General features: G+C 48.9%; 1 protein-coding gene across 1 annotated transcript in view; it reads left to right on the forward strand.

The window, feature by feature from the left end:
• Positions 1-15,306, forward strand: part of PDGFRB (platelet derived growth factor receptor beta) — a 105,748-nt gene that overhangs the window by 68,332 nt on the left and 22,110 nt on the right. Inside the window, exons 15-16 of the mRNA XM_014065020.2 lie at positions 6,372-6,525; positions 8,649-8,815. Coding sequence (XP_013920495.2) covers positions 6,372-6,525; positions 8,649-8,815 — 321 coding nt within the window. The remainder of the gene's footprint in view (positions 1-6,371; positions 6,526-8,648; positions 8,816-15,306) is intronic.

The raw sequence follows: 15,306 nt of genomic DNA on the forward strand, positions 1-15,306 counted from the left end.
TATTTTATTTTAACCTGATTGCAATTACAATCCATATTGATTTGATCATATAGATAAATATATAGATTATATGGATTCAGATATATAGACACACACACACACACACAAACACACACAAACACATACACATGTGTTTGATCTATTTATATGCAGGACTCCTTGTGTCTCTTCATTGGGAAAAGGAGTTTTGTGTCTTCTGTTCCACTACTTAGAGAAGAATACCAACCAATAAGCGTATGAATTGACCCATCTGCTGTAAGGAGAGGGTAATTTGGCCATCAGATATCCCCAAAATATCAACCCATTGTATTATTCCGATACTTGGCAATAATAATGATCTTTGACATAACATTATTGGTTTTTAATAAAGAAAATTAGATCTACATCTGGGAAATATCAGGGAATGTGTTATGTACGGAGGGATGTCGCACAGATTTGCATGTCACTACTGACTGATTCACCAAGCAGTGGGGATTTTAAAGCGCTGTCAATGGCTGGCTAGTCTGCCAGAGCTCCTTACATAGAGAGATAAAAGGTGCTGAAGGTTTCTGTAGCCCAGAGTCTATTCATTGTGCACCAATCTAACACAGGCGACAAAGGACAAAAGATTTGACCATCCACCTCATGGCATCCACAGTCATCTTACAGCAAGGATGACCCTGCTCTGGCATCACACACATCCCTTGCACCAGCAATCTTCAGCCCGCAATCTGAGGACTGGCACACCTACATGGTTCAGGATGTTCCTGGAGGCGAACAACTACCAGGATCTACTGGACAACCAAAATTGTGCCATTCCTCACATACTGTGGCACAAAGATCTATAAAATAGTGCAGACACTGATCGCCCCTGCCACCGTGGAAGCCACAACATAGACAACGTTGCAGGAGACCATTTTGTCCCGTCAACAACCCCCATGGTAAGATGGAATGAATTTTATCATGGGCACCAACAGGAGAAGGAAACGGTGAATGATTTTGTGGTCAGCCTACAGGAGATTGCCACCAAGTGCAAGTTCATCAACCCAGAGGAAATGATGAGGGATAAGATCTTCCTGGGCATGAGAGACCTATCTCTTCAAAAGAAGCTGCTAGTCCAGAGAGGGGTCACATTCAAAGACGCAGTCAAGGAAGCAAAGGCCATGGAATCCCCCAACAACTCCACAGCAGATATCTGGAAGACCAGCAGTGTCCATCACACCTATCAGGAACCTGACTAGACCACAGAAGTCCTGGAGTATAGGGATGAGTGGAACGACAATGAAACCATCCACCGCATCTATCCGGACAGAAGGGTAAGCCCCAGGGACAACAATTTCAAGCAGTCCCATTGCTCAGGCTGCATGGGGCTCCATGCGAGAGTGGCTTGCCAATTTAAAGAAGCCATCTGCCGCCTGTGCCAACAGTAGCACCACATCACTGAGGCCTGCAGAGCCACACAACCCATCCTGTTGGATACAGGGCTTCAAGGATTGCATTGAAAGAACCCAGGCTGCTTTTCTTAGAAAATTTCTGGGTCTTCCCCCTTGTGTTGGTTTTACCCCGATGTACCTGGAACTGGGCATTCGATCGGTGGAATGTATGGCCTGGATTAACACCTTTAAATGGTGGTTTCGGGTGCTTTTTCTGGCAGTTCCTGGCCACTACCTCTCCCTGGCATTTGCGGACTCCCATATTTCTCGCTAGGAGAAAGAGCTGCTGAAGAAACTACATCTACTAGGTTTTACAGAGGATGCCTTGGGAAACTACGGCGTTAAGGATGCCCAATTTAGGGTAGTTCAACGGCTTGTGTACATTGATTTACAATATCTGCGAGCCAGAGCCAACAAAACTTGCTTCTCCCTGACTCTCAACCAACAATAATTATGGATTGAGGATGGCTTCCTATTTTTATACTTTAACCATTCCCAAGTATAAAAGAGCTTTTTCCCTAGCTCGCTTTAATGTCTTGCCCTCAGCACTTTTGGATGGTCATTTTAAGAGGCTCCCGATTAACGAGCGGCTATGCCCTTGTGACAGAGCCAAGGTTGAAACTGTGGAGCACGTCCTTCTATTTTGCCCCATGTATAACACAGACAGATCTAAGTTACTGTCTCTTCTTGTAATCACCCCTTCTAGACCTAATGGCTGTAATTTGTTTGTATATTGCCTTGGAGATGGCTCCTCATACATCACCTCTCAGGTTTCTAAGAGCTGAAACCATTAGAGGAGAATGCTGTAACTTCCCTTCGTCAAGCTTTTGGTGACTGATTGCTATAATGCTATGATCAATTCCCTTATGTCTCTTTTGTAGTACTTGTGTTTTGGTCTGTGACCGTAAATAAAGTATATATATATATATATATACTTAAAAATATAACCCACCCTGTACCAGCCTAAGCCCACAATGGGACAGGGAAGATCATCACACATGCGTCCTGGGCCCCAGGGAAGGAAGAGCCAAGAGGAGCAGCACCCAGCTCCCAGAGACATCAACCAAAGCACTGTGGGACATTCCGGCCCGTGCGACGGGGAGAAATACCACATCACCCCCACACACACACATCGAGGGAAGCCTGTGGTGGCCCAGCAGGAGCCGTTGGAGCTGCCACCAGACTCCGATGGCGAGGGGCCCTATGAGTTGGCCCTGGAGGATGTGGATGACCCTGGACAGGGTTCCGACTCCGAGCAGGGCACAGAGAGACTGGTTGGCCACCAGGTGGCACCTGATCCTTGGATCAGTGGTGGGGAGGGGAAAAGGGAGAGTGATCCAGACACCAACAGTGAGTTGTTCCGGGATGCACACCATCAAAGAGCTACCCGGCATCAAGAACAATTACGTAATTACAGGAGGTAATTATGTTCAGTTGATGGTCATTAGGCTCCTCTCCAGACTATAAAAAAGACTGCTTGTGCCACGCCCTTCTTGAAGAAGTCGATGCTTTGACTAAAGAGAAACTAACTTGGCAGGCTGTATTGTTGCCAAGGTTTGTCGGACTTGCTGCCAAGGTCCCTATCTGTTTGTTTACTTGGCTTTCAGCCACCGAGAGTCTGGTCTTGCTATTAAAGGACATTCTTATTAAGCGGGTCTCGGCTTTCATTACTGGATGGAGGAGGGGGTCAGAACATGCCAAATGGAACTGGACACAGGATCTTTCTTCACAATCGTGTCCTGGCAAACACTCAAACGGCTCAACCCAAAGTAACAAAGAAGCAGCTCAAACCACAGAATATCCCTTTGAACAACTCCCAAGGAAACAACATCCACATGCTGGGCAGTGGGGAAGTCTGAGTGAGTTTCAAAGTGTTCAGTGGGTAGCTGCCCCTAACCATTGCCACAAGCAACCAACCAACCCTGCTAGGCATAGAATGGTTCAAGGCTTTGGGACTCGGGATCACGGGGCTCAACCAGATCAAATGGAGCGAGCTGAACCAACTGCTGGATGAATTCAGGGACATGTTCGACGGGGATACAGGGAAACCCATATGATTTAACCTAGACCTCAGTGTAACCCCCATCAGAATCAGACCCCAAAGGGTCCCATTTGCTCTACAGCCCAAGGTAGATAAGCAACTGGATAAGCTCATTGCCCAAGAGATCTTGGTGCCAGTAGATCATGCCACATGGGAGAGACCCCAGTAGTCACCCCAGTCAAGTCAGATGGCTCAGTCCACCTCTGTGCGATTATAAATGCACTCTGAACAAAGTCCTACAGCAGAGCGCATATCTGGTGCCAGTGATGCTACATCTGCTGCATTCACTGGGGAACGGGAAAGTTTTTGTCAAGGCACAGGCCTATCAGCAATTACCAGTGGACGCCGCCACTGCAGAGGCCCAAACAATAGTTACTCACAGGGGGGGGCACTCAAATGCACATGGCTATAATTTGGGGTCAGCGTGGCCCCAGAACTTCCAGAACATGATAGAGCACTTCCTACAGGGAATTCCAGGGGTGGCACCCTATTTTGACGATGTCCTCATCTCGGGGTAATCCACAGAACAACTTATGGCTCCATTAGGAGAGAGCGTGGGGAGGTTCCAAAAGAAAGGACTCAAAGAGGAAAAGTGCAAAATCGGCGTAAAACAAGTAGAGTTTCTTGGCTACTTGATAGATGGGTCAAATATCCACCCCAAGGACAGCAAGGTATAAAAGAAGCACCTACCCCAACCAACAACCGAACTGCAAACGTTCCTGGGGCTATTGAATTTCTATAGCATTTTCCTAAAACAGAAGGCAACCATTGCTGAACATCTCCAGAAGCTGCTGGGGAAGATGCCATTGTGGATCTGGGGACAGAAAGAGGACCGAACCTTTGCCACAGTCAAGGAACTTCTATTGTCTGATATCGTCCTCATCCAGTACAATGAAACTTTTCCCTTGCTGATCACTTATGATGCATCCCCTTTCACAATTGGAGCCGTCCTCAGCCATTGATTGCCAGATGGTTCAGTAGACCCCATCACCCCATCCCCATCACTCAAAGATACGTTCACCGGTGGAAAGAAATTACAGCCAGATCGACGAAGATCTGGGGGGAAGGTTGTCGAGAAGGTGGTGGCGCTTCAACTCCGACGGTCCTTGAATGAAGCAGATTACCTAGATTCCTTTCAGTCTGGTTTCAGGCCTGGGTACAGCACTGAAACCACTTTGGTCGCATTGACCAATGATCTCTGGCCAGCCAGGGATAGGGGACACTCCTCTATCCTAGTGCTCCTTGACCTCTCAGGGGCCTTTGATACCATCGACCATAGTATCCTTCTGCGATGGCTGGAAGAGGTGGGAGTGGGAGGCACCGTTTTACGGTGGTTCTGCTCTTACCTCTCCGACAGGTCACAGTCGGTGTTGGTTGGGGGGCAAAGGCCGACCCCTAGGCCCCTTAAATGTAGTGTGCTGCAGGGCTTGGTCCTGTCCCACCTCCTATTTAACATCTACATGAAGCCTCTGGGTGAGATCATTTGACAGCACGGGGTTAAATACCATCAATATGCGGATGATATGCAATTGTATGTTTCCGTCCCATGCCAGCTTAGTGTAGCGGTGGACGTGATGTGCTGATGCCTGGAAGCTGTCAGGATCTGGATGGGAGTGAACAAACTTGCACTCAATTCTGACAAGACTGAGTGGCTGTGGATGCTGCCCCTGAAGGACAGTCCAGATAGTCCATCCTTAATCCTGAGGGGGAGAATTTACACCCCTCAGAGAGGGCCCGCAACTTGAGGGTCCTCCTGGATCCACAGCTGACATTGGAACACCATCTGTCGGCTGTGACCAGGGGGGCCTTTGCCCACGTATGCCTGGTGCATCAGTTGCGGCCCTATTTGGATCGGGAGGCACTTCAAACGGTCACTCACGCCCTCGTCACCTCAAGACTGGACTACTGTAATGCGCTCTACATGGGGCTGCCCCTGAAAAGTGTTCGGAGACTGCAACTAGTCCAGAACGCAGCCGCGCGAGCGATATTGGGTGTAGCAAGATACACCCACGTTACACCTATCCTCCACAAGCTGCACTGGCTTCCTATTGGTCTCCGGACGCAATTCAAGATGGTGGTTATTACCTTTAAAGCCCTACATGCCTTAGGACCAGGATACCTGCAAGACTGCCTACTGCTACATACCTCCCAACGGCCGGTGAAATCCCACAGAGTGGGCCTCCTTCAGATGCCGTCAGCCAGACAGTGTTGGCTGGCGACTCCCCGGAGGAGGGCCTTCTCTGTGGCTGCTCTGGCCCTTTGGAATGAATTACCCCCAGAGATCCAGACCTTGCCCACTCTCATGGCCTTCCGAAAAGCTGTTAAAATCTGGCTATTCCGGCAGGCCTGGGGTTGTTGACCTCACTGCTGAGGTCCAGCCCCAATCAGATTGGGTGTACGGGTGATGTTTTAAATTTTCTTTATTTTTTTATTAATTACTTTTCTTCACTTTGTAAGCCACCCGGAGTCCTCTGGGATTGGGCGGCCTATAAATAAATGAATGAATGAATGAATGAATGAATGAATGAATGAATGAATGAATGAATGAATGATAAAAAATACAACTTGAAAAAAGACCAATATCTTTCTCAGATACAGAAAACAAGTTGGAAGTCTACTTCCCACATTTAAGGAATACTGTTTTAACCTGGACTATATTCACTACACCTGTGAAATTCCCCCAAAATACATGCTTCGCTAAGTAAAATGTTCCATCGTGCAAAAATCTAGTATTTAAAGAAGAAATATTCTAGATGAGCTTTTGTTTGGAAATGGTAGTCTTGAAGTTTAGTGGAGCATTCAATTATCTCAACACCCCAAATGAATGCTTGTAAAGACTTGCAACTTCAGCAAGTCCATCATTAGTTTATGACAAAAAAGGGTATTCTCTAACTTCCTGAAAATGACCTTCTGTACAGGTCCCATCTACATCATAACCGAATATTGTCGCAATGGAGACCTGGTGGACTATCTTCACAGGAACAAACACACCTTCCTGCAGTGCTACAGTGAGAAGACCAAACAAGAAGCAGAATTATATGGGAATGGCATGCGTCTGGACCGGCTGCAAAGGTGCCTATAAATCTAATTACAGTATCTGTTTACATAATCATACCCAACTTAAATCAATAGCGAGTCTAAGTTTATAAACACAAATATAACAAATCACAAAGCCCACAAAATAGAATCATATGCAAAAATTCACTGAAAAACCAGAATAGATTTATTCTTTGATGTGCCACAGCACTGGAGATTAGGAGTTTTGTGTTCTTCCCAAACCCTGCTTCTTCTAGTTATAATTTTCCTGGTATTCTGAAAAAGAACTTTGGGGATTACTTCCTCTTTATATATAAAATACAATAAAAGTCAATGCAACTCAGATTGGACTTATCATTTTATGTTATTTTTTAAAAAAATTACATCAGATTTCTCTCATCTTGGGTTCCAAAGTGAACTGGGAGATATACTGGTAGTTCTACTGCACGATCCTACTGAAGCCTTAGTAGCATCCTGGAACCTAACGGAATTCAAGGCCTTGGATAGGATCACTGCCTCTGCAGTTTTCTTACCCATCACTTCCCATGGTTCATGGAGGAGTTGAAGGTTCTGAAACAGTGGTGGGTTTCAAAAAATTTTAGAACATCTTCTGCAGGTGTGGCCTGCTTTGTGGGAGTGGCTTACCAGCCATGTGACCGAGTGGGAGTGGATTGGCAGTCATGTGACTGGGTGGGCATGGCCAACTTGTAAAATGTGGTGAAACTCACTTAACAACGCTCTTTGCTTAGCAACCAAAATGTTGGCTCAGAAACTGGCATTTGAAGCATGCAAGCCTTAAAGCTGTCAAGTTACAAGACCCTTGCACCTCTAAGCCTTTAGAAAAAAAAAAAACCCAGGGGTGTTCAAACTTGACAGCTTTAAGACTTTAAGGTTTATAGGACTCTTATAGGCCAGAAGGGCGAATGGTGAGCCAGCCAATCAGTGAGCAGTGGGCGAGGCAAGTGTGGAGCGGATGGGCGGGGGGAGGGAGCTGGAACCGGTTCTAAACGGCATGGTAGATTTGTGGAACCTCTTCTATAGAAGAGGTTAGAACTGGCAGGAACCCACCCCTGTTCTGAAAAGACCAAAGGACATTAATAGTACTGCTGGAGAGAAACTAAGAATGACTCCCACTAGACACCACTTAGAGCTGCTATTAAGGTCTATCTCATACAAGTTAGACTGGTGAAACACCATTACTTCTCTTCCCTTAATGCATCCCCAGTGTGTCACCTATCAGTTCTGTACTGGCTCACCCAGTCCCTCCTAGGACCAAGGTGCTCAGATGATCATCTTCAAGGCTGTACAGTGAACTATGTTCAACTCCTGATGAACAAAGTTGCTCGGATTCATTCCGAGTTTCTTCTCATGCATAGAATAAATCCATATGACATGCTGGGACATTGCCTAGTTCCTTGGGAATGGTTTGACCCACCAGCCTGAACAACCTTCATCCAGTTTCCAACCTCCCCTTTTTGGTGAAGGTTGTAGAAAGGCCTAGCACTTTCTAAGGGACTTGGATAAAATGTTATCTAGACCCTTTTCATTCAGAATTCAGGCCCAGTTATGGGATGAAAACAACATTGGTCACACTTGTCAATGATCTTTGGCAAGAGCAGGATGGGAGTAGTGCAACCATCCTTACTCTCCTTGACCTCTCAGTGACTTTCGGTACCATCAACCATGGTGTCCTTTGTGGGTCAGCTATGGGGGCTGAGGCTGAGTGGCACAGTTTTGTGCTGGTTTGGCTCCTTTCCCGAAGGACAGGTGTTAATAGGAAGTGAGAGGTCCAGCCCTATTATGCAGATAATAGCCTTAAATTACTGATAATAGGCAAGATGCTTCATAACTCAGATATCTGACCACATGCACATTCTGCATACGTCTCACATACAGTAGTCTTTGATTCATTCTTGTTGGTAAATAATGTGTGTAGAAATCACAGCACTTAATTTTCTTTTCCTCTGTGAAATAATTCCTCTTGCATTTTTCCTTTTCTTTGCCTATGGGCAGCTTTCACTATAGCAAACAAATAATGGGGAAAGAAAATACTGTTAAGTTTTGATTCTTGCCTTCCTGATTTTATACTAGAGGGGACTTATTATCAGAAAACTGTTCTAAGGGGACAAACGGTTTAAAGAACTGATCCCTCTTCACAGCCATGCATCCGGATCAATAGAAAGCGATGGGGGCTACATGGACATGAGTAAGGATGAATCACTGGATTATGTGCCCATGTCTGACATGAAGGGTGAAATCAAGTATGTAGACATTGATTCTTCCAATTATGGTGCGACCTATGAGCTGGACAGCTATTCGCCTTCAGGTAAGAGATTACCGAAAAACAGTTTGCATAAATTAAAAAAATGAAGGTTTGTTCATTCTTAAATGTTTCATCCAGTTGAGAAGTAGTTCTCAACTTATAACCATTCATTCAGTGGCCATTCAAAATTACAACAGTGTAGAACAAAAGAATTTACAAGCCTGTGGCCAAAGTTGCAGCAATTGCAGGGCCCTCGTGGCCATTATGGGAAGGAAACAGCATTGTTCACACTTGTCAATGATCCCTAGCAAGAGCAGGATGGGGTAGTGCAACCATCCTTCTTCTCTTTGACCTCTCAATGACTTTTGGTACCATCAACCATGGTGTTCTTTTTGGGTGGCAGCTATGGGGGCTGAGGCACAGTTTTGTGCTAGTTCGGCTCCTTTCTCCAAGGAAAGGTGTTAATAGGAAGTGAGATTTGGGTGTACCTTTGGAGGGTGTGCGTGTGCGTGTGTGTGTCTCCGCTACTTGGAAAAAAGTGGACGCACCTTCCATGACTTTCGTTAAGAGGGTGGTGAGTGAGAGAGACTCCTGGTGTGTTGGAGCCATTTCAGGGCGAAGGAAAGTAAGCTTCACTTTCCACAGGCACTCAGACTTCATTATCCTGCTGAGGGAGAAAGACTCTTTGCGAGGCGTTAACAAAGAAATTGGGTATCCAAACTGTCAAAAAAGTCAAATTTTTTGCGAGGTGTGTGACCATCAAAGAAGATAACTATATTAATTTGATCAATAAAACTAAGAAAGACTTAGAAAGGTGGACAAACCTACCACTGTCCCTGATGGGTAGGATCCCAGTCATAAAAATGAATGTATTGCCAAAAATTATTTTCCTATTTCAGAATATTCCCATTAAATTAGAAAAAGGTTTTTTTAGGGATTTGAATCCACTGGTTTCGAAACGTATTTGGCAGGGAAGAAAATAAAGAATAAAACTCAAAACTCTGCAAGACAGTAAGGAAAAATGAGGATTCGGCGTACCAGATTGGGAAATTTATTATACTGCGGCCACTCTAACATGGCTAAGAGAATGGATAATGTTGACAAATAAAAGATTACTCAAATTGAAAGGTCATGACCTCCAAGTAGGATGGCATGCCTTCCTTTGGTATGAAAAAGGACCTGCACATAAATATTTCAGTAGACATTATATCAGACAGTCCCTCTTGTTCATTCTTAAATGTTTCATCCAGTTGAGAAGTAGTTCTCAACTTATGACCATTCATTAAGCGGCCATTCAAAATTACAACAGTGTAGAACAAAATAATTTACAAGCCTGTGGCCAAAGTTGCAGCAATTGCAGTGCCCTCGTGGCCATTATGGGATGGAAACAGCATTGTTCACACTTGTCAATGATCCCTAGCAAGAGCAGGATGGGGTAGTGCAACCATCCTTCTTCTCTTTGGCCTCTCAATGACCTTTGGTACCTAAATAGGAGGGAGACGGGGGACTCCCTACAGGGTAAGGCTGAGGAGTATGTCCAGTTCTTGGCAGACAAAGTTGCCCGGTTTCGAGCGGACCTGGACTCCACCCCAGTAGATCCAGCCGAGACACAAGGAGAAGACTTGGCAAACCATCTCTGGGTTGAGTTTCAGGAAGTTGCCTCTGGGGATGTGGACAAGGCTATGCGAGCTGTGAGTGCCTCCACCTGCATACTGGACCCGTGTCCCTCCTGGCTGGTTGCCAACAGCAGTGAGGTGACACGAGGCTGGATCCAAGCGGTTGTTACCGCCTCTCTTCGGGAGGGGTACTTTCCCACCGTGCTCAAGACAGCGGTGGTACGACCCCTCCTGAAGAAACCGTCCTTGGATCCAGCTGTTCTTAATAACTATCGTCCAGTCTCCAACCTCCCCTTTGTAGGGAAGGTTGTTGAGAAGGTGGTGGCTCTCCAGCTTCAGCGTACCTTGGAGGAAGCTAACTATCTTGACCTCTTCCAGTCTGGCTTCAGACCCGGTTACAGCACAGAAACCGCTTTGGTCGCATTGACCGATGATCTCTGGAGAGCTAGGGATGGAGGCCATGCTTCCATCCTAGTTCTCCTGGACCTCTCAGCGGCTTTCGATACCATCGACCATGGTATCCTTCTGCGACGACTGCGGGAGATAGGGGTGGGCGGCACTGTTTTGCAATGGTTCTCCTCCTATCTCTCGGACAGGTCGCAGTCGGTGTTGGTGGGGGGGCAGAGATCGTCCCTGAGGCCCCTAACTTATGGGGTGCCGCAGGGGTCGGTCCTATCCCCCCTACTATTTAACATTTACATGAAACGGAATCGGAATGGCGGCCAGGGCTCCTTCGTCGCGGAAGATCTGACGGAAAAAGCTTTGGGAGCCCGTGGAGCCAACTTCTTACCGCCTCTGCCAGGGTCCTCCGGGATGACAGGAATTCAGCGGACCTATGCGGGCCAGGAGTTGAGGGAAACCGATACCTCCTGCCGATCTGGGGCTTCAGACTCTCCGACGCGGCTGGGCGTCCTTGCCAGTGGGCGCAGCGGCCGCAGCGGCCGCATGGTCATGGTGGAAGCGGAGGCGACGGAGGGCGTTTCGCGGCGGCTTCGGTGGCTTCGGCAGCGGCTGGGCACCCTTGGCGGCGAGTGCAGCGGCTTTATGGTGACATTGGGAGCGGAGACGAGCGAGGGCGTTTCGCGGCGGCTTCAGCAGCGGTGGGGTCTTTTGGCCCCTTCTTTACAAGCGCTGAAGCCTGGCGAACAGCTTGGCGGACAGCTCGGAGAGCCTGGGGAACTTATGGTGACTCTGACTGGGTTGATTGCTTATCACTGTTGTTTGGAGTTGGGAAATTCGAACGGGGGCTTTGTTCGGCTTAGGCGAAGCGGGCGGCTGACTGGGTGTGCCGTGGCTGGAGCCTTTTCCGGATGCCTTCCCCCCCCTCCATATTTAACTCAGCTTCACAGCGACACCATTGCCTTCAACAACACTGCTCCCCTTACCAATGCTGTCCCCTTTACCAACGCTGCTACTAGTATTATTACTACTCTTTCCAGCAACATAGCCCCCTGTTCCAGCATTGTTTCCTTTACCAATGCTGCCTTATTTTTCAGCGCTGCTTTTTCTATCAACGCTGTCTTCTTTACCAACATTGGTTCCCTGCCGCTTTGGACTTTGCCTGCCAGACTTCTCTCACCCATATACCTAGGGCCTGTGATCCTGTTTGTCTTAGCCCTGACTATTACCATCATTATTACTGGTTCCTACCCCCAGAAGGAAACTTTGGTCTGGGCTGTGGATGGACAGCTGATGGCAACAAACTGAACTCGCACTTTAAAATTTTTAATCAACTGCGCAACTATTTTAACTCTCATTCCTTCTTTTCTTTCATCTTTTTTTCTTCTTTCTTTGTACGGGCTATGCATGAGGTACGTATGAGATGAATGAATGTCCCACTTTTATGATTATATTGTTGTAAATTTTGTGTTTTTTAACTATTACGTGGGGACTGTTTGGGGGAGTGTATGAGTATGTGTGATTCGGAGGACCTGCCGGGAGTTGCGGGGGCTACGGGGGTGGCTGAGGGGACCAGAGACACGGGAGAGGGTCGGGGTATTGCGGTCGTAACAGGGAGGGGCAGATACGGCGGGGACTTCAGGGCAGGCCATTACCGGGGAAGGAGGGTTCGCTACATTACAGAGATCCCTCCTTCCGGCCCTGGGAGTCCCACTCCAAGACCAGATGGCGTAAGTAGTCAGGACCCTGGTCTCAGGCTGTTGTCGCTAAATGCCAGGTCTGTGGTACATAAAGCTCCTCTCGTCCGGGACTTAATTTTAGACGAGAGGGCAGACCTGGCATGTATTACTGAAACCTGGCTGGGCCCAGAGGGAGGAGTCCCCCTTGTAGAGCTGTGCCCAGAAGGATTTCAGGTGCTGCATCAGCCGAGAGCCCAGGGAAGGGGTGGGGGTGTGGCTGCCGTTATCCGGGAGTCGTTAGTTCCTCGTAGGGTCCCTGCTCCGGAGATTGTCGGGTGTGAGTCTTTGCTGTTAAAGTTGGACCTCAAGGGTCAAGTGGGTTTGCTGCTAACGTACCTGCCTCCCAACAGCGTGGCAGCAGCCCTCCCCTCGCTCCTCGAGTCGGTAGCCGAGCTGGCAGTTGAGTTCCCTAGGTTGATGGTCCTGGGGGACTTTAATTTGCCGTCGCTTGGTGAAAACTCTGATGGGGCGCAGGAGTTCATGGCCTCCATGACAGCCATGGGCTTGACCCAAGTAATTCGAGGCCCAACCCACTCAGCGGGACACATGCTTGACCTTGTATTTCTCTCGGAGCAGTGGATTTGTGATCTTGGTCTGAGGGGGAGCGACATCATACCCCTGTCGTGGTCAGACCATTGCCTACTGAGGCTCGACTTCCGGAGGCCAAACCCCCACTGTAGGGAGGAGGAACCGACCAGGTGGTTCCGCCCCAGGCGTCTTATGGAGCCGTCAAGGTTCCAGACAGAGCTTGGGGTTATTCCTGACACTTTTGCCCACAGTCCGGTAGAGACTCTGGCTGCTGCGTGGCACTCGGCAGCGTCGGAGGCCCTCGACCGGATTGCGCCACTGCGGCTCCTCCGAGGCGGCGGATCCCGGAGACCCCCTTGGTTCACCGAGGAGCTCCGGGAGATGAAGCGCCGGAGGAGATGCCTAGAGCACCGTTGGAGGTCCGATAAGTCCGAATCGAACCAAGCAATGGTAACCACCTGCACCAGGGAATACACCAGAGCACTTAGGGCAGCAAAAAGATCGCACATAGCCACCCTGGTTGCATCCGCTGAGTCCCGTCCAGCCGCCCTGTTTAGGATAACCCGCTCCCTATTGAACAAAAGGGAGGCGGGGGAACCCCTGCAGGGCAGAGCTGAAGAATATGCCCAATTCTTAGCGGACAAAATTGCTCGGTTTCGGTCGGACTTGGACTCCACACCTGCAGTTCCAGCCGAGGCACAGGGGGACCAAGTAGAACAGCTCTGGGTTGAGTTTCAGGACGTTACCCCCGGGGATGTGGACAAGGCCATGAGAGCTGTAAGTTCCTCCACCTGTGTTCTGGATCCGTGTCCCTCATGGCTGGTTACTAACTGCAGTGAGGTGACACGAGGCTGGATCCAGGCGGTTGTAACCGCCTCCCTTCGGGAGGGGAACTTCCCCGCCACACTGAAAGTGGCGGTGGTGAGACCCCTCCTGAAGAAACCATCCTTGGATCCAGCTGTTCTCAATAACTATCGCCCGGTCTCCAACCTTCCCTTCTTGGGGAAGGTTGTTGAGAAGGTGGTGGCCTTCCAGCTCCAACGGTCCTTGGAGGAAGCAAACTATCTAGACCCCTTCCAGTCAGGCTTCAGACCCGGTTACAGCACAGAAACCGCTTTGGTCGCATTGATCGATGATCTTTGGAGAGCCAGAGATGAAGGACATTCCTCCATCCTGGTCCTCCTTGACCTCTCAGCGGCTTTCGATACCATCGACCATGGTATCCTTCTGCGACGACTGCGGGAGGTGGGAGTGGGAGGCACCGTGCTACGGTGGTTCTCCTCCTACCTCTCGGACAGGTCGCAGTCGGTGTTAGTGGGGGGGCAGAGATCGTCCCCTAGGCCCCTAAATTATGGGGTGCCGCAGGGCTCGGTCTTATCCCCCCTACTATTCAACATCTACATGAAACCGCTGGGAGAGATCATCCGCAGGCACGGGATTAGATACCATCAATATGCGGACGATACTCAATTGTATCTGTCCGCCCCGTGCCAAATCAATGAAGCGGTAGACGTGATGAGCCGGGGCCTTGAGGCAGTCATGGACTGGATGAGGGTTAACAAGCTTGTGCTCAACCCAGAAAAGACCGAGTGGCTGTTGTGTTTTCCTCCCAAAGATTTGGCTAATATTCCAACACTCAGGCTGGGGGGTCAAATTTTATACCCCTCAGAGAGGGTTCGCAACTTGGGAGTCCTCCTGGATCCACAGCTGTCATTCGACCACCACTTAACGGCTGTGACCAGGGGGGCATTCGCCCAGGTTCGCCTGGTGCGCCAGTTGCGACCCTACCTGAATCGGGAGGCTCTCACAACAGTCACTCGGGCCCTTGTGACCTCTAGGCTGGAATACTGCAATGTGCTCTACATGGGGCTGCCCTTGAGGAGCATCCGGCGACTTCAGCTAGTGCAGAACGCGGCCGCGCGAGTGATTGCGGGTGCACTTCGATTCACCTGCATAACACCTATCCTCTGCGAGCTGCGCTGGCTACCTGTCGATCTCCGGATGCGCTTCAAGGTGCTATTAATCACCCATAAAGCCCTACATGGCAGTGGATCTGGATACTTGAGAGACCGCCTTCTGCCAATTACTTCCCTGCGACCTATAAGATCCCATAGACTAGGCCTCCTCCGCATTCCATCGGCCAGCCAGTGTCGGCTGGCAACTACAAGGAGGAGGGCCTTCTCAGCAGTAGCCCCGACCCTTTGGAACGAGCTCCCCATGGAGATTCGTACCCTCTCCACCGTCCAAGCCTTCCGCATAGCCTTGAAGAACT

The sequence above is a fragment of the Thamnophis sirtalis genome, unplaced genomic scaffold (genome assembly GCF_051295495.1).
Source record: "Thamnophis sirtalis isolate CommonGarterSnake01/CBP01778 unplaced genomic scaffold, rThaSir2_p1.2 scaffold_3, whole genome shotgun sequence".
NCBI lineage: Eukaryota > Metazoa > Chordata > Lepidosauria > Squamata > Natricidae > Thamnophis > Thamnophis sirtalis.